This window comes from Leptonotus elevatus, chromosome 1 (genome assembly GCF_054856555.1).
Source record: "Leptonotus elevatus isolate MCC_2025b chromosome 1, RoL_Lele_1.0, whole genome shotgun sequence".
Lineage (NCBI taxonomy): Eukaryota > Metazoa > Chordata > Actinopteri > Syngnathiformes > Syngnathidae > Leptonotus > Leptonotus elevatus.
Genome location: NC_141239.1, coordinates 50,626,489 through 50,651,369, shown reverse-complemented (window position 1 = coordinate 50,651,369; position 24,881 = coordinate 50,626,489). Strand labels below are relative to the sequence as shown.

The 24,881-nt window shown below is 39.7% G+C and overlaps 1 protein-coding gene across 6 annotated transcripts in view; it reads right to left on the bottom strand.

The window, feature by feature from the left end:
* Positions 1-74: 74 nt before the first annotated feature.
* Positions 75-24,881, bottom strand: part of LOC147184301 (microtubule-associated serine/threonine-protein kinase 1-like) — a 43,043-nt gene continuing 18,236 nt past the window's right edge. For 5 of the 6 annotated variants that reach the window (XM_086067752.1, XM_086067758.1, XM_086067766.1 and 2 more), the window contains exons 4-27: positions 23,890-23,984; positions 23,473-23,548; positions 22,126-22,198; positions 19,238-19,398; positions 19,024-19,099; positions 18,567-18,776; positions 17,878-17,979; positions 15,474-15,606; positions 14,327-14,394; positions 13,994-14,070; positions 13,664-13,872; positions 12,922-13,060; positions 12,653-12,785; positions 12,191-12,356; positions 11,983-12,084; positions 7,273-7,395; positions 7,051-7,160; positions 6,803-6,963; positions 5,579-6,093; positions 5,247-5,476; positions 4,572-4,694; positions 4,361-4,494; positions 4,078-4,265; positions 75-3,969 (exon numbers count right to left, since the gene is read on the bottom strand). In XM_086067752.1, the coding sequence (XP_085923878.1) occupies positions 2,345-3,969; positions 4,078-4,265; positions 4,361-4,494; positions 4,572-4,694; positions 5,247-5,476; positions 5,579-6,093; positions 6,803-6,963; positions 7,051-7,160; positions 7,273-7,395; positions 11,983-12,084; positions 12,191-12,356; positions 12,653-12,785; positions 12,922-13,060; positions 13,664-13,872; positions 13,994-14,070; positions 14,327-14,394; positions 15,474-15,606; positions 17,878-17,979; positions 18,567-18,776; positions 19,024-19,099; positions 19,238-19,398; positions 22,126-22,198; positions 23,473-23,548; positions 23,890-23,984 (5,029 nt within the window). In that variant the 3' untranslated portion in view covers positions 75-2,344. The remainder of the gene's footprint in view (positions 3,970-4,077; positions 4,266-4,360; positions 4,495-4,571; positions 4,695-5,246; positions 5,477-5,578; positions 6,094-6,802; positions 6,964-7,050; positions 7,161-7,272; positions 7,396-11,982; positions 12,085-12,190; positions 12,357-12,652; positions 12,786-12,921; positions 13,061-13,663; positions 13,873-13,993; positions 14,071-14,326; positions 14,395-15,473; positions 15,607-17,877; positions 17,980-18,566; positions 18,777-19,023; positions 19,100-19,237; positions 19,399-22,125; positions 22,199-23,472; positions 23,549-23,889; positions 23,985-24,881) is intronic. The other variant, XM_086067745.1, reaches the window with a different exon arrangement.

The window sequence follows — 24,881 nt, the reverse complement described above, 5'->3', positions numbered from 1 at the left end:
ACGTACTCGCCTCAACTGCATGGTCTATTTACGACAGATGAAATTGGCTTCTCCAAAAGTAAACAAACAAATGATCATTTCGTCTGTTTTTATTTTTCTTGCAACACAGGAACTTAAAATACACATCCTCTTTGTCATACATAAAAACAAATATGACTCACAGTACTGCACAGGATCGAGTGCAGGACTATTGAATGGACAGACCACGGCATGATAGGCCTGTAACCCATCTCAAATTGACATATATATCGAACATCTACTGACATCTAAATCGAAATTATACTGATTTTAATGTAACATTTTCCAGGCGTCTCTGCTTTCAAGTAAACAATGGCGTCTATAGTATACTTCTTTTTACTTGGCATACAAGTTCCTATTTGTACTGAACGTACATTAATGATAATTCCATTGTTCCCATGTGACTAACAGTGTAATTACATATGAATTCATAAACAAAAAATATATATAATTATGGTTTGTAAACACGAGACAAAATCTGAAAAAAAGTGCAACTCATGACACATCAAACATTTGTGTTTAATGCGAAAACAACCGTTTCCACTTTGAACCCCTACACAGCACATTGGATGAAATAAAAAGTCACAAGCTTGAAAAAAACCCTTAAGAAATAACGTAAACATCTTCACTGACATTAGACTTATGAATATAATTTTAGACATCAGATTTCTCACTAAACCTACACAAATCAACCTTTGTGGTAGGTCATCCACAAGATGGCAGTATAAGGTAAGTACGATGCAACATTAAAGATTGAAATGAACACACTCAAGTCGTATCTTGAAATTATAAACTGTAATGTTAAAACTGCACACGAGGGTTTTTTTTACAGGTGATTTGACTTCAAGAGACCAGAGTGGAGAAACAAACACTGAGCTCGAGGACTACGGAAAGGGCATCCTCACTTTACGACAGACTTCCGTTCCTAACACGAATTCAAAACGCAGTTTATCGCCAAACCTGCGCGTTTACACAGCATTTCTATGATTCAACTTCTACCTCTTGAGTTAGAAATGGACCTAAATCCCTACAATCTTTTGCGCAGCAAATTGCATCAGTCTACAGACTCTGGCCAAATATTAAAAAGCAAACGTGCGTATATGGGTTTTTTACAATAACGTCACAAAGTCTTCAGGCTTTTGTAACCAGAAAGTAATGTTTGGTTTACACTTTGCATTGTGGCAATGCATGCGCTATAGAAGATTTGTCTTCTTTTTCTAATTGCAGTGATGCTGAGAAGGAAATCTGGTCAGACATTCAGTGTTGTATTATAGTCCTTACCCCTCGCATGGGAGAATCTTTTAAGTAAACAAATTCAGATGAACCGTCCAGAACACATTACATGCATTCGTTTTTTTCATGTACATTTAGCAGACACCAATGTTTTCTAACTTTAAACAAAACACCACATTTGCTACAATAAATTATGAATGATAAAAGGAATTATACCAGCGTATGTAGAAAAACCTTAAGTGTATTCAACCAACTTTTTAAGTGGTAATTATGACCATTTAGTCTCAATAACCCTATAACACACAATGAATTCACATACATTAGCAATTGCACACAGCAAAAGGGACAACTTTAAAAGCAAAACAGATTTGCTTGGCTTATTGCAACGACTTCTTTTACACTTCTACTCGTCAATGAAACAATGTAAACTTAGTTATCCTGGACACCTAAAGTTGCATTATTAGCACATTGCATAGTGCCCTGCCCTGTGCAAGTTCATCTCATACTTTCATCCCACTGGATTTCAGCCTTTTAACCAATCAATACACCGGCCAGCCCCTTTGACAACAAGTATTTCGATATTTTGGTCCAGGCTCTAGTACGCTAGTTTTATTCGTTTTTTTCCTGCTTTTATTATGATACATGACTAGGCAACATTTTTATCATTCTGCAGTGCTAACTAAACTTAACCAAACTAAGTTAAATTGAATGTGGTTTGCATGTTGAGATGGTTGCAAAGTTGTTCACAGTGTTTACTACCTCATGGTCTTCAGTATTTTTTTTTTCCATTTTCATCTGCTTTTTAAATGTCTTAGATTTTCCATGTACAACATGCATTTTGTTTTTTAATTATATCTACAGCACTTTTTGACAAAGACATCCACAGGCCTATAATATGCTAGTGCACACACATTTTCAAACAGTAGTTGATGCATCTTGTTTTTTTTCTCATTATGCCCAAAGTCACATATGCAGTTTTATTCCTCTTCAGGCAATTATGTTTGATTAAAAAGGTGTTAATTGATACGATATGTTTGGATGCTTCTACAGTAAAAGGCAATGCATCGGAGGGTTGGCTTCTTCTGCTTCTCGATCACGAATGATGCTTTGAGCCCCGACTGTTTCCTTTATCTAACTGGAGAGCACTTCCAGCCATCGTTTGGGCCCCACGGCGTCCAGCCCCACCTGAAGCCTCCACTTTCGCCGCGGAGCTGCCTCGTTTTTCCTCACTTGACTTATAGGGGTCTTTGACCTTGGAACAGTCTTGCAACCCCCCTTTCATCGGCGCGAGTACCGTTTTGGCGACACTTGTGAGCTGCGTGACAAAGCTGGCTCTATCCCCGGGGGACATGGCGCGCGGCTTGCTGGAACAAGGTGAGGATGCGTTAGACGACGGGGACATGGGGTTTTCTTCCAACACCTCCAGGTGCATCCTGTCCTCCTTCACTCCCCGGTAGCTCTTTGAAGCTCTCTCCACTTTGGAACCGACAGCTGCTGGTACGTTTGATGCACTGTGGACCTGCACTGGGGTCGGAACTGGAGGCGCAGGACCTTTAACCCTGGTTGTCTCTGTTTTTTTCTCACCACCACTGCCTTCTTTCTCAGCAGACACTGTGGCTTTACGAGGTTTGGATGACTCGGTAGTCGATCCTTTGCGACAGCCGCCTTTGTCTGCACCTGCAACGTATTTGGTTTTGTCTTCGGCATAAACTTTAATTGAAGAGACGCTTTCAATGTGAGCATCCTTTTGCTTTCTCTCTTGCGGTTGGAGGCACTTTGTTGTCCCTGGAGTGGCGACTTTCTCACAAAATTTGCTCTTAGAGACAATAGCCTCAGAAGTCACAGCATTTTGAGGTTTGACCCCCTGCTTCAGTTTGGTCTCAGTGGTGAGCGGGGTTACTACAAGAGAAGAGGTGGTCTCAATTGCAGCTGAGCTCCGTAGAACCCCAGAGGTGGATAATGTTTTTTTGGGGTCAATGGTGGATTCACTTTTTGTCGTTTTGGTCTCAGTATGGGATCGAACAAGATCAGAAGCCGCGGTTTGAGTATCTTTCTCCGCTACTGGCACCATCGTGTCACGACTAAGTGGCGATTCTTGCCTTCCCAGCCTTCTGACAGGCTTCAAACTACTGCTTTCCCCTCCCAAAGGTGGAGAAGGAGAGGAGGAGGAGGAGGGAGAAGGCGGAGCAGGTCCATTCTCTCCCTCCATTTCAAGCAGACTCTGTAGGCTGTGCTCACAGTGGAAAGACTCTCTTCTGTAGTCGCCATGTGTTACCTCCAGACTGTGCTTGCGTAGACTCACCCCTCCCGTCAGAGGAGAAGGCGACGACGATGACGACGAGGAGGAAGGCAGAACAAGCGCGCCAAGCTTCTCTGCCGATTGCACCCGCTGCAGGAGGGGGGATCTGGGTGGCTCGGCGCTCTTGGGGCGAGGGCGGGCGACGGGTGGCGACGAGTGTAGCTTGACGGGGAACATCTGCACGGTGTTGGAGCTGCCTACTGTGTGGCCGCTCAGAGGCGGAGGGGAAGACGTGGTGGGGGACGGGGTGTGGGCTAGAGGCGATAAGGGGATGTTGCCAGCAGATTTGCAGCGAGCAGAGCGGTACTGGCGGTGAAGTTTGGGCGATAAGCCATGAAGAGAGCTGGGCCTCATGTGGTGGGATGTGGCTGGGGAGTTGGGGGTGCTTGACGCTGGGGAGCTGCTCTGTGAGGAAGTGCCTACGGAGAGAACGTCATATCTTAGGGGCCATTATAACAACACGCACACGTCATTAGGATAAGTGTACAGGAATTGTTTGCATTGAAGTTGATAGATTAGCAACTAACCCACGTATGGCGATTCCAGAGTGGATCGATAACTTTGTGTGGGTGAGCGGGCACAGAAGCTGTGGGTGGGAGATGCGGGTAGACTGTCTCCAGATGAAAGAGAGCGATTCAAAGAGGAGAGGCTGCGACTTGTGTGCAGCAAATTGGATTGCTTGGTGATTTTTCTGAACAGGGAACTGCGCTTCTTACTGGAACAAAACAAAACAAATGGAATATAAGCAAGCAATGATGTGACTTCAGACAAATTAAAAAGTGTTTATCATTGCATGTCGCATTAACTCACTCTTGCCCCTCTTTGGTTCCTGGCCTTTTGCTGCGTCGTGCCATTTTGCATTTATAGCTGGTCTTGCGTGCAGGTCCCACTTTTATAGAGGTGTTCTCAAAGGGAGTTGTTGTAACGGTCACCTTGTTTCCACTCTGAAGATAAAATATCACTCATGTTAATTTACAAGCAAGTTATTTATTGGAGTCAAGTAGATATAACTCCACCTCACCTTCAGGATGAGCTCCACCACCTCTGTATGGACCAGACCGTGAACTGACTCTCCATTTACATGGGTGATGAGATCACCAGCACTAAGTCCAGCCTCCTGGGCGGGGCCTCCGTCCTCCACGTGCTGAAAATACAAATAAAATGACTTGTTAAAGGGGAAGTCAACCCCCCCAAAAATATTGACAATAATATGTTCTATGCAGCCCCATTGGTTTAAATACAGTATTCTGATTATTATTGCGGTAGTGGAGTATGAGTTAAGCAACAAAATCCAGCAGTTTTTATCAATATCAGAAGGCGGCCATTTTGCCACTTGCTGTCGAGTGAAAATTGTATCATAGTTGCTCAGGTCTCAGGTAACAACCAATCACAGCGCAGCATACAGGGTATGTAAACTGTCAAGCACTACTGTAAATGTTTGTTTACTAGTGGTGCAATTGGCGTTAGCATGTGGTGTTGCCACCCGGAAGTACGTATGACATCATAGTGAAAAGATCTACAGAAAACAGATGGATGGGAAAATTACTTCCATAATATATCCATCGATTTTCTTCACAACTTGTCCTTTCCAAGGTCACAGGGCCACAGTCTATTCTTTTCTGGCTGCCTTGGCAAGAGGCAGACTACACCCTGTGCTGGTCACATTTGGAACAGGCCGCACGTCACGCACACTCACCCAGACCATATGGTGTACGCTGTAGACATCACTGTCTCCTATGTAGACTCGTATTGCTCGAAGAGTAAAGCCATACTTCTTCCCAGAGCGGTGGATGGTGATGGGGGAATGCAGGACATTTACCACTGGACAGTAGTCTCGACTGGGTGAAGAGTCCCGAGAGGATGGATTGGATGAGAGGGAGCGAGGAGACATGGGACTCGCAAGGGGAGAGGCGCCATGTTGCTCCACTGAGGGGAGGAGAATTAAGTAACACTCAATATATCATAATTTGTGATTTAAAAACATGTTTGGTTTGATAAAAAAAAAAAAAAATCATTATAATGTCTTACCTGCAGGAATGATGACAGATAAAGCTGTAGCAGAAGCAGATTTGATTACTTTATTTCCTGGTCGTGAGTTGAGTTTTTCTCCCTCAGCTGAGAGCTGCTGGTGCCGAACTCTCCGCAGCACCAAGTCCGTGGTGGCCCCTCTGGGCCCTTGGGGCTCCGGAAGCCCCAGAACAGCAGCACTGGCTGGTAAAGAAAATATTTGAATTTTACATAAACATTTCAGTTCATACTTCAATTGTGATCTCCATTTCTTACCTCCAGCTGTGAAGCCATTGCTCTCTTTGAGGAATGTCCTCAGATCGCCTTGCGAGGAGATGGCACTCATGGCTCCTTCCAGAGAGGTGCCCCTGGCCTTAACTTGGGGCTGGCCCCTAGATAGGAACTGTTCAGAATCCACCTCGAGAGGTGAGGCCAAGCGGTGCGTGTCCATGAGGGCAGAGAAGCGCCTTCGGGCCCCAGATGGAGGACTGTAGTCGCTCTCGGTGAAAGAAGACTCTGAGCAGGACAAACGCTTCCTAAAAATAAATACATAAATAGAATTGGTTCTTTAAAAAAACAAAAACAAACGTTATTAACTCACTCAGTCCCCGTCATTTACACTGAAGCAACCCCCTTCACTTCCGGCTGTTTTACTGGATTTTGACTGATTTTGCAAGGCCCACAGAATATTGTGTTCGATTGCTATAAAAACATGGAACCTACCAAAAGAAAGATTAGAGTCTCTTCTTTCATCAGGAAAAAAGTATATTTGTATCGCTTTCCGTTTTGCAGCAATAAGTATTAGAATATAGCTAAATTTCATTATTATTCAGAAATTTGTTGAAAACACTAGGGAAAAAAGCTTGTTAAAACACGGCCCTGGTTGATCTCTTATACTCTGCTGCCACCTGCTGGCCATTTAAAAAAAAATACCATTGCTTTAAGCGACCTCTACAGGTCAGAAACTGCATCAAAGCCTTCTGTATGCTCTAGCATAAAAACAACAACATAAAAACGTATTAATACGTTCTTGGGAGTAAAGGACAAAGCATTTAAAAACATTTATACGTTTTGGGGTTTGAATGAGTTATATGCTTTTTGCCAATTTACTTATTTTTTTAAGTTATAAACAATCGTAGCTTTCTTTAAAAATGGAATCGGCTAACAATTTTACTGCATCACAGGGAAAGATGGATCGATTATTTTGTCTTCTTATCGTCCCTCTTAGCAGCATTCAGCACTCACATCTCAGGTGATCCAGTCCTCCAGCTCTTGTCCCTGAGTGTAAAACTACCCAGACTTTCTCTCTTGGCCATTCGGTCCTCTCTTGGAACTTTGTGCTCCCGTAAAGTTACATTTGGGGGTTTATGCTCCAGCTGGGACAGATGCTCCATACTGCTGTACACCTACATTTGCAAACAACATTCTAGCTATGAGTGAATTCCCACATAAACAGCTGAAGAATGCTAGGCGTTTCAAAACTGTATACTGACCTTACTGAAGCGTGGTGAACACGAAGAAAAGCGATGTAACTCTACTGGCTCATCATCATTGGTATCATCTTCATCGTATGAATGCACATGATGGTAGCGCTCAGACCGTGCTAATATAGGGAGATAATACAATAATAATTAGAATTGGCCGAAAGCAAAGGTATTATTTTGGTTGGTGTGCTACTTTAAGGTCATACCCTGAATTCACAGCAGGGGACTTACTGTCAAAATAACTGGTGTCTTCCTCTGACTCCAGGTGAGGGATGAACTCGGCCTTTTGTCTCAGCAAGCTGTTCCAGTTCACCTCTGTGAAGAAGGAGTGCTGCTTCACTTCAAAAGCGCCCCCTACTAGGCAAAGATTGGGGTGGAAGCAGGTGGGCGTATATAGAGAAGAGGGATAAGGAGAGTGAATCACTGCAGCCGGAAATCAAGAAAAAATACAAAAGAAAATGGAACCAGGGAAATTCAGCAAACTATTAGTCAGTAACTTGAATTTGTAAAATATTTAATTAAAAATACAACTGCAAGTTGAAAGAACAATGGGCTTCATTCAAAGTCCGCTCTAAAAAAACAAAAAACTAATTCCCTCTAAAATACACTTCAAGGACTCAGTTCATTTAAGCATTTCATGAGGGAGCAAAATAACCACTGTTTCTGCAGTTACCTCAATAATATTTTAAATGAGGAATTAGTTTCAGTCACACACTGGATAAAAGCTAACAAATTGTTTATTAAAACTGCAAAAACAAAATGTATGGTTGTTGGTTCAAAATATTGTTTAAAAATTAAACCTATGTTACACTTAATTCTGGAAAATGGCGTAATTGAACAAGTGGAAGAAGCAAAATTATTAGGTGTAGTAGTTGCCGCTAATTTATCGTGGACCAATCAAGTTAACTCTGTACTTCGGAAAATGGGAAGAACTATGGGCACTATTAAATATTGTAAAAAATTTATTCCTTAGTGGTCGGCCAAGCAGCTAGTTCAATCTTTGGTACTTTCATATTTGGATTATGCATCAGTTGTGTGCTCAAACAGGAGTGGAAATAATTTAAATAAGTTACAGATGGCTCAAAATAGAGCAGCAATAATTGTGTTGGGTTGCCCATACCGAAGAAATTTGATCATGCATGATAACTTGGCTTGGTTAACAGTTAAATGCAGATTGAGGTATTTTTTAAATAACATTTATTAAAAATATTATTTTAACAAAAACGCCAGAAATTATTTATGGCAAAGTTTCTTTTTTTCCTTCACATTATCATGGTTACGGCAGACGTCAGGTTAGTGAAGCAAGGTGTGTATTTTCTTCATGTAAAACAAATCAAACAAAATGTTATTAGAAAATTATAAGAGAAGTTTTAAAAATAAGTTGAAACTTATCTTGTTTACACAATAATTAATATGACATGAGACTATATATATATATATATATATATATATATATATTTATTATGTGAGCATTGGAACAATGAACTTAAGTGTTGGATTTGTAAATTCATTTATATTTTGGATAATTGTAAAATAATTGAAGCATACTTATTTATTTTGATTGTATTACAATTATGTACTTAATGTTAATTGACTGCATTGACCTTTCTTTTACTTTTATTTATTTATTTATTTATTTGTTTGTTGTTTAGTGTATGTGTATGTATATGTTTATTTGAAATGATTGTAATGAATTTGAAAAGACCCCAGGAAGATTAGCTCCTGAAATGTGCCAGGAGCTAATGGGGCTCTTAATAAACGAAACCGCTACATATTACATATTATTACAAAGCCAATTCCAATGAAGTTGTGTTAAACATTAATGAAAACAGAATGCATTGATTTGCAAATCATGTTTAACCTATATTTAATTGAATACACTACAAAGACAAGATATTTATTGTCAAAACTGATAAATGTGGGTGCCATGATTGGGTATAAAAAGGAGCTTCCCTGACTTGCTCAGTCATTCACAAGCAAAGGTGGGGTGAGGTTCACCTCTTTGTAAACAAGTGCATGAGAAAATAGTCAAACAGTTTAAGGACAATGTTCCTCAACATACAATTGCAAGAAATGTAGGGATTTTATTATCTATAGTTCATAAGATCATCAAAACTGGTTCAGAGAATCTGGGAAAATCACTTCATGTAAGTGGTAAGGCCAAAAATCAACACTGAATGCCCCTGACCTTTGATCCCTCATGCAGCACTGCATCGAACGCCAACATCAATGTGTAAAGGATATCACCACATGGGCTCAGGAACACTTCAGAAAACTAATGTCAGTAAATACAGTTCGGCGTTTCATCTTTAACTCATTCACTGCCAATGACGCCTATATACGTCAAAAATTCATTGAAACAATTTTTTATTAGTTTAACATATTTTTCCACTTTTGTTAACAAGAGTATGGAAAACCTAGAATTTTTTTATTGTATATTTAGAATAGATATAAAATGTGAGCTAACTAGTGAAGTCATGCGATTAATTACGATGACAAATTTTAATCAACTGACGCCCCTAATTTTTAATAATTTTCTTTTTTTAAATTGTTTTCTTTTTTAAATCTTTTTTTTTTTAAGATTAAAAATTAGGTGCATCAGGTGATTTTTTTTATGGTAATTAATCGTATGACTTCACTAGTTAACTCACAATTAATCACAAATTTTATATCTATTCTAAATGTGCAATTTAAAAAAAAAAGGTTTCATACTCTTGTTAACTAAAGTGGGGGAAAAAAATGTTAAACTAATAGAAATAGTTCAAATGAATTTTTGACGTATATAGGCGTCAATGGCAGTGAATGAGATAAGTGCAACTTCAAACTCTACTATGCAAAGCAAAAGGCGTTTATAAACAACACTCAGAAAATCAATTAGATTAGATGGGCCTCAACTCATCTAAGATGGACTGATGCCAAGTGGAAAATCTGACGAGTCCACATTCCAAATTGTTTTCGGAAACTGTGGACGTTGTGTCCTCCGGGCCAAAGAGGGAAAATAACCATCGGGACTGCTATGGATGCAAATTTCAAAAGTGTGCATCTGTGATGGTATGGGGCTGTGTTAGTGCCCATGACATGGGTAACTTATGCTGCTTTTCCATTAGCCCCGCACGGCACGGTCACACCACACTGCACCGAACGACACGACACGGCCTCCATTGCATTTCCATTACAACAGGTGAGAGGCGAAAAAGGGGAGCGACGGGGGCACATGATCAGGCGAGCGTGTGTTTACTCGCAATTGTATTTTTATTTTTACCACAATCGTTAAAAATCCATCCACAAGTACATATTGAATTATAAATATAGTTCAGCATTGTTGTTAAACATTATATTTATTGTACAGTATATACTGTATTTTTATGACTTTGGCGAAGAACGGCGGGCGCCTCTTGCCTCGCGAGCGTAAAATAAGGAAATGGGCGTGCGTCGATGTCAGACAATCAGATGACAGTGATGACACGACCCCGCTCGGCCCCAGACGACCGGCGCTGCAAAACCACCTCCGAGATGGTTCTAAAAGGCAGGGTTTCATTGTAACCACTCGGCCCTGAAAAAGTCACATGGAAACGCCAACATCCGAGGCTGACCAAAGCCGACTCGGTGTGCCATCCAAGTAATGTATTTTTCATGGACGCTCCTGCTTATTTCAGCAAGACAATGTCAAACCACATTCAACAGTGTGGCTTCTAGACTGGCCCGTCTGCAGTCCAGACTGGTCTCCCATTGAAAATGTGTGGCGCATTATGAAGCGTAAAATACAACAGCTGAAGCTGAACATCAAGCAAGAATGGGAAAGAATTCCACCTACAAAGCTTCAACAATTAATGTCCTCAGTTTCCAAAACGTTTATTGAATGTTGTTAAAAGAAAAGGAGATTTGACACAGTGGTAAACATGACCCTGTCGCAGTTTTTTGGAGTGTGTTGCAACCATAAAACCCCAAATGATTATTTGCTAAAAACAAGTTTATCCGTTGGAACATTAAATATCTTGTCTTTGTAGTGTATTCACATAAATATAGGTTGAACATGATTTGCAAATCATTGTACAGTATTCTGTTTTTATGTTGAACTCATTCACTTCATTGACGGCTATAGACGTCAAAAATTCATTTTAACTATTTCTATTAGTTTAACATTTGTTTCCACTTTTGTTAACAAGAGTATGAAAACATAGATTATTTTTATTGTATTAGAACAGATATAAAATCTGTGATTAATCGTGAGTTAACTAGTAAAGTCATGCGATTAATTACGATTAAAAATTGTAACCGCTTGACGCCCCTAATTTTTAATAATCTTTTCCTTATTAATAGAATCGATTATTAAAAAGAAAAAAGAAAATATTTAAAAAGAAAAGATTATTAAAAATTAGGGGCATCAGGCAATTAAAATTTGTAATCGTAATTAATCGCATGACTTCACTAGTTAACTCACAATTAAAATGTTATATCTGTTCTAAATGTACAAAAAAAATCTATGTTTTCATACTCTTGTTAACAAAAGTGGAAAAAAATGTTAAACTAATAGAAATAGTTCAAATGAATTTATGGCAGTGAATGAGTTAAGAACAGTTTCATGGTAAAACTTAAACATAATTGTAATCTATTTATTTTCTATAGAGTTCTCTATAAGAAATAGTTAAAATGAATTTTGACGTCTATAGCCGTCAATGGCAGCGAATGAGTGAACACAATGTCCCCACTTATATATATGTGCTGTAGTTACTAACTACCATACCGCTCAGATGCTCATGCTCAATGACTCACCACTTGCTACCGTGAGCATACAGTGCATCCTCATTTCATATCATGAATTGTATTATTTGAATGAACTTACATAGCTGTATTATTATATTATATTGCCTTCTAATAATTCTTAATCTCAATAACAACTTTTGAATGCAGTGTGCGAGAATGTCAAACTAACTTATTGACCTGTTCCTAGTCGAACAAGTGAATTTGTTTGTAAAAGAGATGAGATGAGATGTTGGGCATCAACAGGGAGCGCCTCATCTCCTTCAGGCCATACTATGTCATCTGTGGGGGACATAACAAGTCACACATAATTGCAAGAGAGGTCAAACAATGGGAATGATAAAAATAAAATGGTGGACATGGATGCATTTAACATTTGATGTTTCACCTGTTATAACCTGTCCAAACAGCTCCTCCGGAGTGTCTCCAAAGAAAGGCACACACCCCACCAAGAACTCATATAAGATGATACCCATAGCCCACCAGTCTACTGGCTTTCCGTACCCTTGACGAAGAATCACCTCAGGAGCGATATACTCTGGAGTGCCACACACCTACACGCAAAAACAGGTTTTACATTTTTGTTGGACTGCACTTGTCACTGCAGCAGCGAACGTGTGAATGTCATGTACATACATTAATAATAATAATGCATCAGATTTATATAGTGCTTTTCTAGACACTCAAAGACGCTTTGCACTTACACATTCACACTGTAAAAAAAACAAGGGCTAAGGAGTACAATACTAGTAGGGAATACTAACATCTAACATACACCCATTAAAAAAATCTTTAGCTATATCGCAGATGTTCACATAAAGATGTGTAAGATTTGCATGTGCTCACCTACCTGTTTATCCAAGAACTCACGAGTGTCCTTTTCGATGTGTCCTTCATACAAGTTGGTGGTCAGACTCATCAGACCCATTTTAGACAGGCCGAAGTCAGTAAGCTTGATGTGGCCCATTGATGTTATTAGAAGGCTGAGGTGAAAAAGCGTACAGTAGGTACAATGTAGTAGGTATACTGTACCATTATTTCCAATGTGTAACTAAGTAAACACTGCTCCATATGTTATTTACTGTACATTTTGGCATGAATTTTCGTAAAGTGTCTTACTTGTCAGGCTTGAGGTCACGGTGGACAATGCCATAGTTGTGCAAGTATTCCAGCGCAAGGACAGTTTCAGCAAAGTACATTCGAGCCATTTCCACTGGCAGAGCACCAATGTTCTTCAGCAGAGTGGCACAGTCTCCCCCTGACAGTGGAATTCAGAACTTGTTAAGTGTATCACTAAAATAACAATGATGACAAACTAATACTGTACATTATTCTCCCACGAAAATGTTGCTGTGCTATTATATTAGATTTCATTTTGCATCTTGCTGATAATCGACTAATCAGTCATCACTGATGATTTTTGCGATCAGTCAACTAAACAGATCATTATTATGTAAATTGCATTTATTGCACCAGCAAGTAGCTGCTCTTACATAACAATCATCAACTTCCACCTTTTAAGAGTGACGTTTGCATTATTAATTAGCATTCCTGACATGTTTTATGGTGTTAATATGATAGTGAAAATTCATATATAGGCGAAACTCTGGCCTTCAAAAGTCTACCTCATGAAAATCAGTTGAGATATTAGCAAGTTATGACTTATTTTCAATTTACATGAATTTGCTTCGATGAGAACGTTGCCCCCACCAATATGGCCGTCACGGATTCCCATTGCTTACTAGTCAAACAGCTGACCAAGATGAGTGCGCGTGTTGAAATTGAATCAGCCACAATGTGCTTGTTTTTTAGTTGCTCGTGTTATTGCTGCCATGAAAGGTTGAGTTTTTCATTTTCTCACCTTCAACATATTCCATGACCATACACAAGTGCCGACGGGTCTCAAAGGAACAGAACATGGACACCACAAAGGGGTTCTCGGCAAATGTGAGGATGTCTCTCTCGACAAAGGCCTGCTGGATCTGGTTCCTTAGGATCAGGTTTTGCTTGTTAATTTTCTTCATGGCAAAACGCTGGCGTGTCTCCAGGTGTCGCACCAGATGCACAGCACTGATCAAAAAAGAGAAAAGAAAAGAAAAACATCCATTCACGTGCATGATTATTTTCACTTCCTACCCATTACTTGTCTATTGTGGTTCATCATCATTAGTCAAGCAGCTGCTCTACTTACCCATATGCTCCATGGCTAATGAGCTTGATGGACTGGAAGTCTGCTTCACCTGGTGGCTTCATTGTTCTAATCTTACCCTTTGGAAAACAGATTGAGTCAATATCTGCCTAGCAACATGGCTATTCAAATACACACAATCATCCTTAAGCATGAAGTTGCTTGGGAATGGAGCAAAGCAAAGACGGTTTTCATTTGAATATGAAAGACAGAGACCAAGGTTGCGAATAAACACTGGCGAGGCTGAGTTGATTTTGTATAAATAAGTTCATTTTAATTTAATTGACTATAAAGAGTATGCCTCACATGAGAAATACACTGGAAAAACTAGCTCACCTCTGTCGAGTCATCTGTTTCAGGAGTTAGAGGTCCTTCACTGTCATAATTATCAAGGTTTACCATATCTGATGAAGAAAATATATCAAATCAGAATCAACTGTTTGTTAAATATGTGAATCATTCCGCTTTTTACACAGATTCACAAAAGTGTTGGGTTCCAAATTTTATGAACACCCCCTTAAAAACCACTCACTGGATCGTCATGACATTTACCCGTACTTCTATTGTTGAGCAGGTGCATCACATCTGCAAGTATTGGATATGCTGCATTTCAGACTGCTGTGTCTGACCACAAAACATTCTAGTCAAAAGTAAACAAAAACATGGATGACACCCTTGATAAGCTTGTCATTTGCGGTCATCTGCAAAGAGGACTAGAAAATGTAAAATGAGAAAATTATTAATTCAAGTAAGCAAAATTATCTGCCAACAGAACAAGAAAATTGACCTGTAAGATTTTGAAAAATAAGAAAATAATACTAGGCCCATATCAACCACTACGATCTTGAAAATAGTATTTTCAGACTAAAAACAAGTAATGTCATTTTTTAAGCTGTAATAAATAGAACTATTTTCTTAAAATACATGAATTTTTTTTACGCTTGGCTAACTTAGCCTGAGTGTCAAGCAGGGAGGTAACACGTCCCATTTTCATTGTCATGACCTAGCCAAGATTTGAACCCACAACCTTCAAGTCTAGGGTAGGGTAGGGTAGGCACTGACACAATTAAAAATGAGTTTAGTAAATATAACGAAATGAGCCATATTGCACTCGTCAGATTGTTTGCATACTTGGGTTTTTTTCAATTCTTATTGCTAGATTATGCAAAATCTTAAAATAAAATAAAAACTGATGAAACCCCAGCAAGGCCTTTGATGATTTTGCTGTATAAGAACTTGAGGTTCACATCAGCTCACTAATCTTTGGGATGAAATACTGTGTAGCAGAGACTGTGCGCCAGACCCAATCATCCAACAACAGTGACCTCAAAAATGTTATTTTAGAAGAAGTGGATTGAATCACAAATAAAAAGGCTACAAATCAAACAAATGGATTTATACTGGGACATCCTACAGTTTAAGATGAAATTTGTAGGTGACCCAATACTTTTGCCTTAAGTGTAGTTCTTGCCTTGCCCCTCACCTTCAATTGGGTCTCTGGTGAGTCCCAACTGGCTGACAATATAACGAGGAATGTCAGTTTTCATTAGGTGACCCTCCTTGGCAACATCCTCCGCAGCCTCCAGCAGATGGTAGAACTCCTCAGGGTTGAATTCCTGGGTAGTACAATGTAACACCATGAATGATGCAGCAGGTGACGGCATCACAATAAAATCACATGGAGGAATTGATGGCTGGTTAGACTTAAGATGAATTTTAAACTTTGCATGGTTTTATATTGCAAATGAATGGTTAGAGTACACACAAGGTAATTAAAAAAAAAAGGCTTAAAGAAACTGCAATAATCCTTATAATGGGGACTTTTGTTTTCTACATGAATTTTTTTTACGCTTGTCACTTTTCTACATGAATTTTTTATATATATATATATATATATATATATATATAATGGGCACTTTTGTTTTCTGTGGTGCGGTACGCGTAATAATTTTGAGTTCAATACATTTGCATTTAATCATTAGGAACTTTTTTTTTCTTCAAATAATATTTCAGGTCCAATATTTATTCTTACTTTAAAGCTGTTCTATGTAACAATTTGGCCAAAAATAACTTTATAATAACCTTTTTATTTAACCATTTATGACTGAAACATCTCATTAGTAGATTAACAACTTAGCTGTTCACAATGGGTAATGCTGCAAGATAATGTCCAATAGTTTTCCGACTGAAGTTTGAATTTCCCGCCCTCTGTCTGCGGATGTGACGTCATGTGCTCATTATGTAGGTGAAGAAGGGAGTGTGCAGTTATTTTTTTTTGTCAACAGGTGATGGTAGCAATTGGAAATTGAATTTCCTGCTTCAGTAGCATTCATGTCTATTGGATTTTAAATAAATCAGTTTATCCTTTGTTGTTGTTGTTTTTTTTACCATTTTCTTATACTGTAATGTGGGAAAGTATTAATGTTCCAACTGTGCATAATGCTACTGTGGCTTACAATAATATGAATACATTTTCTGCAGAATTTTTTTTCCGGTGGGGAAATATTTAATCAATGGAGTCAGTCAATAATTCTTTTTGTACTACAGTTCACTGCACTATATTGGCAAATGAGCAGCTTGAAGTACTGTATTGTGTGAATGTCTACAGAAAGCAGGTAAGGCAACACGAGCTGCTGATAATTGTTAACAATCCCCAAAATGTGCAATGTATAATCGCATAAACCCAAAAGCAGTGACATTTAGAAAATGGGGGGAAAGTTGAGAATGATGAACCATTTCTCTGCATGTGTCACCCGTCCATCAAATGCTGCATCAGTGTGTGACTCGTCAAGGTGAAGGGATTGATAGACGTCACAAAGGAATGTAATCCCAGACATCCTCAAAAAGGCATCTTGCAACTCTTAATGGCACGGTTGTCATGGTCTGTCTGACTCAGATGAGAAGGCAGCGAGCAGCATACGGTTGCTGCCAAGTACTAGCCACACTATGCCAGGGCAAATTTGAATCTTAATGCAAATACCATCCAGACAAACAGATGGTTGGTTTTTTTTTCACCAGATCATGTTAAACCTTTGAATTTTCTGCCCCCGGTATCTGAAGCATGCGTTAGGATGCTTAAATGAGTATAATAATGTTTAATAAGTGCCAATGTTTATTTGAAGATCCACAAGTTCTACTTCTTTTTTTTTTTTTTGCATGAATACATCAACTCTCAAAATGCTCTCGGCTCAGCAATCTTGTGAGATATCTCTATGCACAAAAATGCAGGTGTGGGATATTGGAACTGGATCTTTGTCAAGTTACATATTCATAGAGTATACTTGTGCCTCTTGAATTCAAAGGTGGTCAGTAAACAACATTACAAAACAACCCAAAGTTCTTTTGTTTTGTTTTTTTAAAAGTACCTGTCATTTTCCAAACAGTTCCTTTGTTAACACTATTATAGATCAAGTTACTATTTTTAATGACAATACAGTAGAGTCATTCTTATGGAGACAACCTCATTGTACACACATACACACCTCATTTCCAATGAAGTTGGAGCGTTATAATGAATTGCTTGATGTACAATTTCAGTTCCTCAACAGTCCGGGGTCTGCGTTGTTGTATTTTGCACAGCACATTTTCAATGGGAGATCGGTCTGTACCGTTAGCAGGCCAGTCTCGTATTCACACTATTTTACTATGAAGCCTGTTGTAACACGAATGTGGCTGGGCATTGTATTGCTGAAATAAGTAAGGATATCTCTGAAAAAGATGCTTGAATCTGAGCACGTTGCTCCTTTCAGCATTAACGGTGCTTTTTGAACATTGCGCTGATAATATTCTGTGTGGTTCTTTTCCTCTTTGGCTCATCGGAAACAATGTCCATGATTTGCAAAAACAGTTTGGTGAAATAAGCTATGAGAGCGAGAGAGTCATCTTACCAGACACTCCAAGAGCCTAGCAGGTCGGGATATGATGATGAGAAGCTTTTTCACCAACTCCGTGACAAAAGCCACCTCAGAGCTCTCTGAACGTTCAAAGGCCTGTCATTTAAACAGAGACAAAAGCAAGATCTCAATCGGTGAGAACAATTGAAGATACAGAGAGATAGAATGAGTCAGGTTCCCATGGGTGATCACAGCAATGCAACCAAGCATTCCAAATTGAAGTGAAGATAAAACATGAAGCGCATCGGCTTCCGTTTATCATTTAGTGCACCCACTCGATGCTTGCATCTCAGACAGCAAATGAATGAAACGTTTTAATTAATTTATTGTGACTGTTTATCTCCAGAGGGGAAATTATTAATGACATTTTTGTTGCATGCATTGTGTAATCATAGATCCTTTGCACTTAAATATATAGGCAAGTGAGAAATGTGGTAATGGATTAATGGGAATGTAGAGTGGTACTGCCTTCATTTGCAGTTCAAAGACATTTTGCAACACAGGGAACAAGTTGCTAGCACATCTGCCCCGCAGTTCTGAAGTCTGAAGTTCAAATCATGGCCTGTTTGAACGAGTCTGCATGGTCTTCCACAGTACTTGCAACATTTATAAGCCAAATTATGAAATGACTTTGTAATTAGATTAGTCAGACTCCTCTTATGATTTTGTTTACTTCCACCTACATCATGAAGGAGCTTCTCCAGGTTCTCCTGCAGCTCAAAGAAGTAGACAGATGTGATGAGTCCCTCGCACGATTTGGTCAGGCAGTCCCGAGACAGCTCAGCGATCTGATGGTGGATGAAGCTGATAACTCCATCGGCCAGCGGGAGAACATTTTCAGGAGCGTAAGCGTGGATAAACTCTGCAAGCCTCCCTTCCATCTGTGCAGTGGCCTAGTGGAAAGTAAGGGCAGGGGTTGAGGACAGTAATGCGTCAGGCCCATCTGGGCTCACTCAGTAGCCAAACACAAATTAACACCGACACAACGGTAGGAAAGGGGTTTCTATTTTGAGTCGTTAAGTCCATACAATTTCAATTTGAAATCATTTGTCTCCAAACGTTTACTACAACTGCATAAGTTGCTATTTTTTGGGGGGGGGGGAAGCTTTTAGCTACTTTCCTTTTCCATGTGAGTCTCACCTTTGGAAAGCGTTCCTTGTACACATGGTTCATCATGACTATCTCGTTATCATAGCAGGAAGAGGAACGCCCCGGGCTGGAAGGAGTTATCAAAGAAGTGAAAAGTGGAATCTCATCTTTTGTAATAAAACACAGCACAGAAACACAAATCTCTGAGACCAAAGGCCCGTCTGCGCATTTATTGAACTTCTGCTATCATGATGGCGCTGCTGACCTGAGACTGCGAGAGCGCGGACGCATGTGTGGAGATGAGCGTCCGCCATCATCATCTGTGATGCTCTCCGTGCTGCCAAAGTGCTTGGACAAGAAGTGGAGCTCATCCATTGTGGGCTGGAACGGCAGCTGGTGCAGCCGCTCATGAGAGGAGCTGGACGACTGCAGAATAGCGTGACATGGGACGAAGAGGAGGGGAGGGCCAAGGGCGGAGGAGGAACAGGAAGCACAACGGGATGGGGAAAGGAAGGGGAGGCAAATGTTGAATAGGAAGGGAAACAAAAATTTGGTTAATCAGGAAAACAATACATTCACGCACTTCAGAAAAACAATGACACTGGCTCCTACACTTGCTAACCGAATGACATCCTGGTATTATCATATGTAACCATCCATCCATTTTCTATTATCCTGTTCAGGGTCGTGGAAATAACTATTAACACCAAGCTTTAAATAAATCGCAATAGCAAAATAAAAACATATTTGGTCAAAAGATTTTGCAGGGATTCTGCATAGGGTCTGACTATATTGGGCATGTACTCAGCGGTCCGGGAGTGCATATCCGCCCTGGTTAAAGTCCTTTAAAACAAAGTGGGCTGCACCTCAAGAGAGCTTGTGCCCTCTGTGCCACCCTTATCACGTCCCAATTGTTCCAACAGCCTGGCGCTAAACACTCCCCCCTCTTCCTCCTCTTTCCTCCAATCACAGCCAGATGGCGAGTTGCTCCCAAGTCTGTGACGCAAACTTCCACAATAAGACACATACTAAAATACAGTGAGGCTCAGCATAGAGACTACAGTATAGCTAATAGGAAGACGCAATTACATTTAGACTGCATCCATATAAAAGGTGCTGATCCAGGGACTGTTTTCATTCATTAAAAACAGGGGTGGCCAAGTTCGGTCCTCGAGAGCCCCTATCCAGCCTGTTTTCCATGTTTCGCTCCACTAACACACCTGATTCATGATCAAGATCGTTATCAGGCTTCTGCAAAGCTTGTTGATGAGCTGATCATTAGATTCAGCTGCGCTGGAGGAGGGAGACATGGAAAACAGGCTGGATAGTGACTCTCGAGGACTGAACTTGGCCACCATTGCATTAAAACATTTAGAGGTTTTCAACAATTTCATTAATTTACAGTATAATGTATTCATGTTAACAATACACTTGGTTACTTGGTTGAAAGTGTGTAATTGCGATTATTATATGCTGTGGACATAAAAAGTCTACACACCCCTGCTTGAATCTCAGATTATTGTGATATTTAAATTTTAAAAAAAATAAAATAAGAAAAAAACTATCAAAAGTGTTTCCACCGCTAAAGCGACTTAAGATATGTACAACTCAAATAAAACAATACAAAACAATAATACAAATAAAATATTTGAGAGAGTGGAAATAAAACTAAAATACTTAGATGATGTGATTGCACAAGTATGTACCGGCTCATATAACTGGGGATGTGGCCGTGTTCAGAATTAATGACATTTAAACTCATGTTCCTATACGGGAGTCAACATACACCTGTCACCATTTAAAGTGTTTCTGATTAAAAAATTTAAGTCAGCTGTTGGCTTTTCATATTCACAAATGCTCATAATTCATAACGCTCCAATTCCGAATTATGAAGGTAAAAAGTCCCAAAGCATGATGCTGCCACCAATATGCTTCACTGTAGCTATGGTCTTGTTTTGGTAATGAGCATTGTTGTGTTGGTGCCGAACTTTCCTTTTGGAATTTTAGCCCAAAAGCTCAAACATGGTTTCATAATACATTTTTCCACAAATGTCTGAGAAATTTTAAATGGTATTTTTTTTCTTTTTTGTTGCTATTTTTGTCCTTTTCCAACTAGTATTTCTCTGGTCTTTACATCAATTTTGGAGGGACGTCTAGTTCTTGGTGTCACTGTTGAGACATTTGTCCACCTGATAATGACTGCCTTCACTGTCTTCCATGGTATATTTAACGCCTTGGAAATTCTGTTATTCTCTTCTCCTGAATAATACCTTTGAACAATGAAATCCTTCTGATACTGCGGAAGCTCTCTGTGGATCATGGCTTTTGCCCTAAAATGTATCTACAAAAATATCAGGAAAAGCCTACTAGAACAGCTAAACTTTATTTGGTATTAATCAAAGGCACTTTAAATGGAGAGCGGTGTGTGCTGACTCCAGTTTAATGAGTTCCAATATGACTAGTGTTAAGTGTGTGATGTGAATCCCTAATTATAAGACCATGTCCACAGTTGTGCAATATCATTATCCCAATTGTTTATTTTGACTTCCCCTGGCTTTCTAAAATATTTCTTAACTAAAATGAATGGTGGAAAAAGTTTTGAAAGGATTTATCTTGGACACATTGAATGAAGATATTTTGTGGGGAATTTAATCATATGTAAAGACAAAAATTGCTACTATTGGTCAATTCCTGCCACAATTCAGGTTTATAATTTTAACATGATGCTTGTACTTAACTTCTATCTGATACTGTTAATCTATTTCATAATGTGAAAATGAGCGCAATAACTTTCTAATCTTCTCAGGCGTTGCATAATTTAATATAAGTAGATGTTCGTATGCCTTACTCTTGTGCTTGCATGGGTTTTTCTCTTGGTAATACAACTGCTTTACACAGTCCAAAGACACAAGTTTGGTTATTGAGTTTGAACTATTACATTAAAGATTTACAAGATGTCTGAATGAGAGTATGAATGGTTATTGGTCTCTATGCCAGCCTACTGAATCAGGTCTGAATCCTTCTCTCAGTCTTCAGCTTACCAATTACCATGAACAGAATGAGCAAGTTGAAAATGGATGGATGTCTTTCAAAGTATTCACGTAGTCATTGTGCCACTTTAACTGGAATAAATGACTTCAATCGGCTACTTACTGTTGAGCTGGGAGTGTTTGTGCCATAACCAGACGAGGGCAAAGATGCCAAAGACCAACGTCGTCCGTCAGCCCTGTTGAAAACACAAATGCGAAAATACTTAAGCCACTTCAAATTAATTCACTTGCCACAGTTGTTTATTCACTCACAAGTTTGTTTGTTTTTTGTCACGTTCTGTTTCGTTTTAGTTGTCAGCTGTCTCTTACCCTACGGTATGTTTTTCTTGGTTCCTTTAGGGGGCGCAATGAGTTGGGTGGCGTGAGCAAGGAGGAAATCACCTGGGATTGCCAATCAGCTCCTAGTCTTGGATGTGCGCACCTGGGAGCAATTGGTAATCACCTCCCAGTTTGCTTCCCCCCCTGGTTCCCAAGAGTTTCGAGTCGCTTTTTCTTTCACCGTAAGCAACATGGTTCAGTAGTCTCTATTTTCTTAGTTTTGACAGTTCTGCCAAAAACGTATTCCTTACTTTACAGTGGCAGGCAAGCAGACAAATTTGATCAAGAAAGAAGTTCAGCAATGTGTCTGACTGGGGACTTACTGGTGTAATCACAAACCATTCAAGTCTCATACTGTATATACACGTTTGTTTGGCAACGGTCATGTGTCACAAGAAGCGGATCAAAGCCTCAAAGCTACTGCGTCACCTGCTGCTCTCACACAGAATCACGTCTCGCTGCAATGAATCATCAAACACCCCCTGCTGCTATTTATGAGGCCGAAGAGCATCGTCTACCCCCAAACACTCTTCTGTCTCTTTGTTATATATAACCAAAAAAAATCATCCATCCATCCATCCATCCATCCATCCACCCAGTGCAGCTTTATGTGTGATTCACATGCTATTCTTGATTGTCTTGTGCATTTACAGCAAGATGTTAAGGAATCTCGTCAGGTGAATGCTGTAGTCAACAATGATCTACTCCATATGACTGGCTCTCAATCATTGCTTCAGATCAGAATGGAATGTCATTGACATTGTTCTTTGTGTACAATACAATGCTTAACGCCAGTAGCGATTGTGCACGGACTCTGAAATGGTTCAAATGTTCAATTCACTTTTACCAAACCACCTGTCCACTCACACCAGTACTGTGGGGAGTCAGTAAACAGAGAGTGTCTGTGAATGTAATGGCTTGTCCCAGTCACAAATGAGTCAGCCTGCTCTGCTGCCAGAAGCTGTGAATACAGCGAGAGGCTGCCTGTTTCCCAGCATGTGTAAGACCTCACACAACAACACCTCCTGGATCACTTAACCCATGTGCACTTGTTGTTGCTGTTGCCTGCCTCCACCCAATAAACATAAATGAGTACGCATCACACTTGATACACTTAAGTATTTATAGTGACCTTCTGGAGGAGGCAAAGGAGAAGTGCACAGGGTTGCTTGGTGAGAAGTTTCTTGGGCTGTCCAGTGGGCTGCTTCCTGCAGGGACAACAAGGACGATGAAACACAAGACACAAACAGGAAAAATGAGCTACTGGAACTAATTGTTAATTAACTAATTGTTGGTGTAAACATAGACTGGTGACATTTCTTGTGCACTTTTATACTAAATTCATGTGAAAACATGAGCGCTCTCCATGTCTTGCCAACACTTTGTGATCAGTAAGTCTTCTCTATTGCAAATTTTATATGATTGCAACTTTGTCAACAACAAAAAAAAGCTAAACATTGTGCTGTTAGCTGGAATTTTAAAAGAAGAAAAATAAAATTGAAATAATTATCCTAGCTGAAGTGTGGTGTGCTACTGCTACTGTACTTACCAAGGTGTCCAGGGAGAGGCAGAGGAGAGTGTGGGCGGGGCAGAGTCGGGGAGGTGGTGGTCAAGATGAGGCTTTTCCTGTTGCTTGTTCGACAGCTACAAATAAAATCAGAAATACATACATAAAGTATGTTACCATACATTAACACTGTTGGGTTTATGCATCCCAATATGTATCTGCATTTAGGTTCAAATACAGTATTGTGGTAAAAGTGTGTGAAAATGTTGCTGATTCTAGTGTTTCTCAACCACTGTGCCGGGCACACTAGTGTTTCGTGAGATAATGTCTGGTGTGCCGTGGTAAATTGTCCAATTCTACATAATTGGTAACAACAAATTAATTATTATCCGCAAATAGTGTGTCGTTGTCGAGTAACTCAAGAAAATCTAGCGAAATCGCACTTATACGCAACTTTGTCCAAACATCGCAACTTTTCCGCAACAAATACATTATTAAAATGCACGTTTCACTTTTCTTTTTTTGAGGGGGGTTATTTCGCCCGAAATGGCTCCAAAGGCGGTAGACGAAAGCTCTTTCGTTGAAGCTGAACTCACGAAGAAGAAAGCTTCATGTCACATCCTGTTTTAGACGCTAGCAAACATTGATATCTATGCTAGTGAAAGTGTTGACATTGACTGCAGAGAAAATGCAAAGCATTTACCATCTAAAAGCTGGGACCCTTGTGAGGATAAACAGTTTGGAAAATGGATGGATGGAATCACGGCAAATTAAATGACCATGCAAACCAATATTCTGACTTTCTGCACGAAAGCGGTGGTGAACTATAAGTCGTCATTCGACAAGCGTTTCACAAGTTCTAAACACATATAAAGTGTTGAAAGAAATATGCTGTCTCTGCAAATCATACTCATAGAGAGGGATGGAGTCGAGGTCTGTCGGGAGCGCCGAATGAATTAAGGTGAGAAACGGTGTACAGTTATATAACATTTGTATGTGAAATAGTGAACGATGCATGTTAAGCCTAAAGTTGG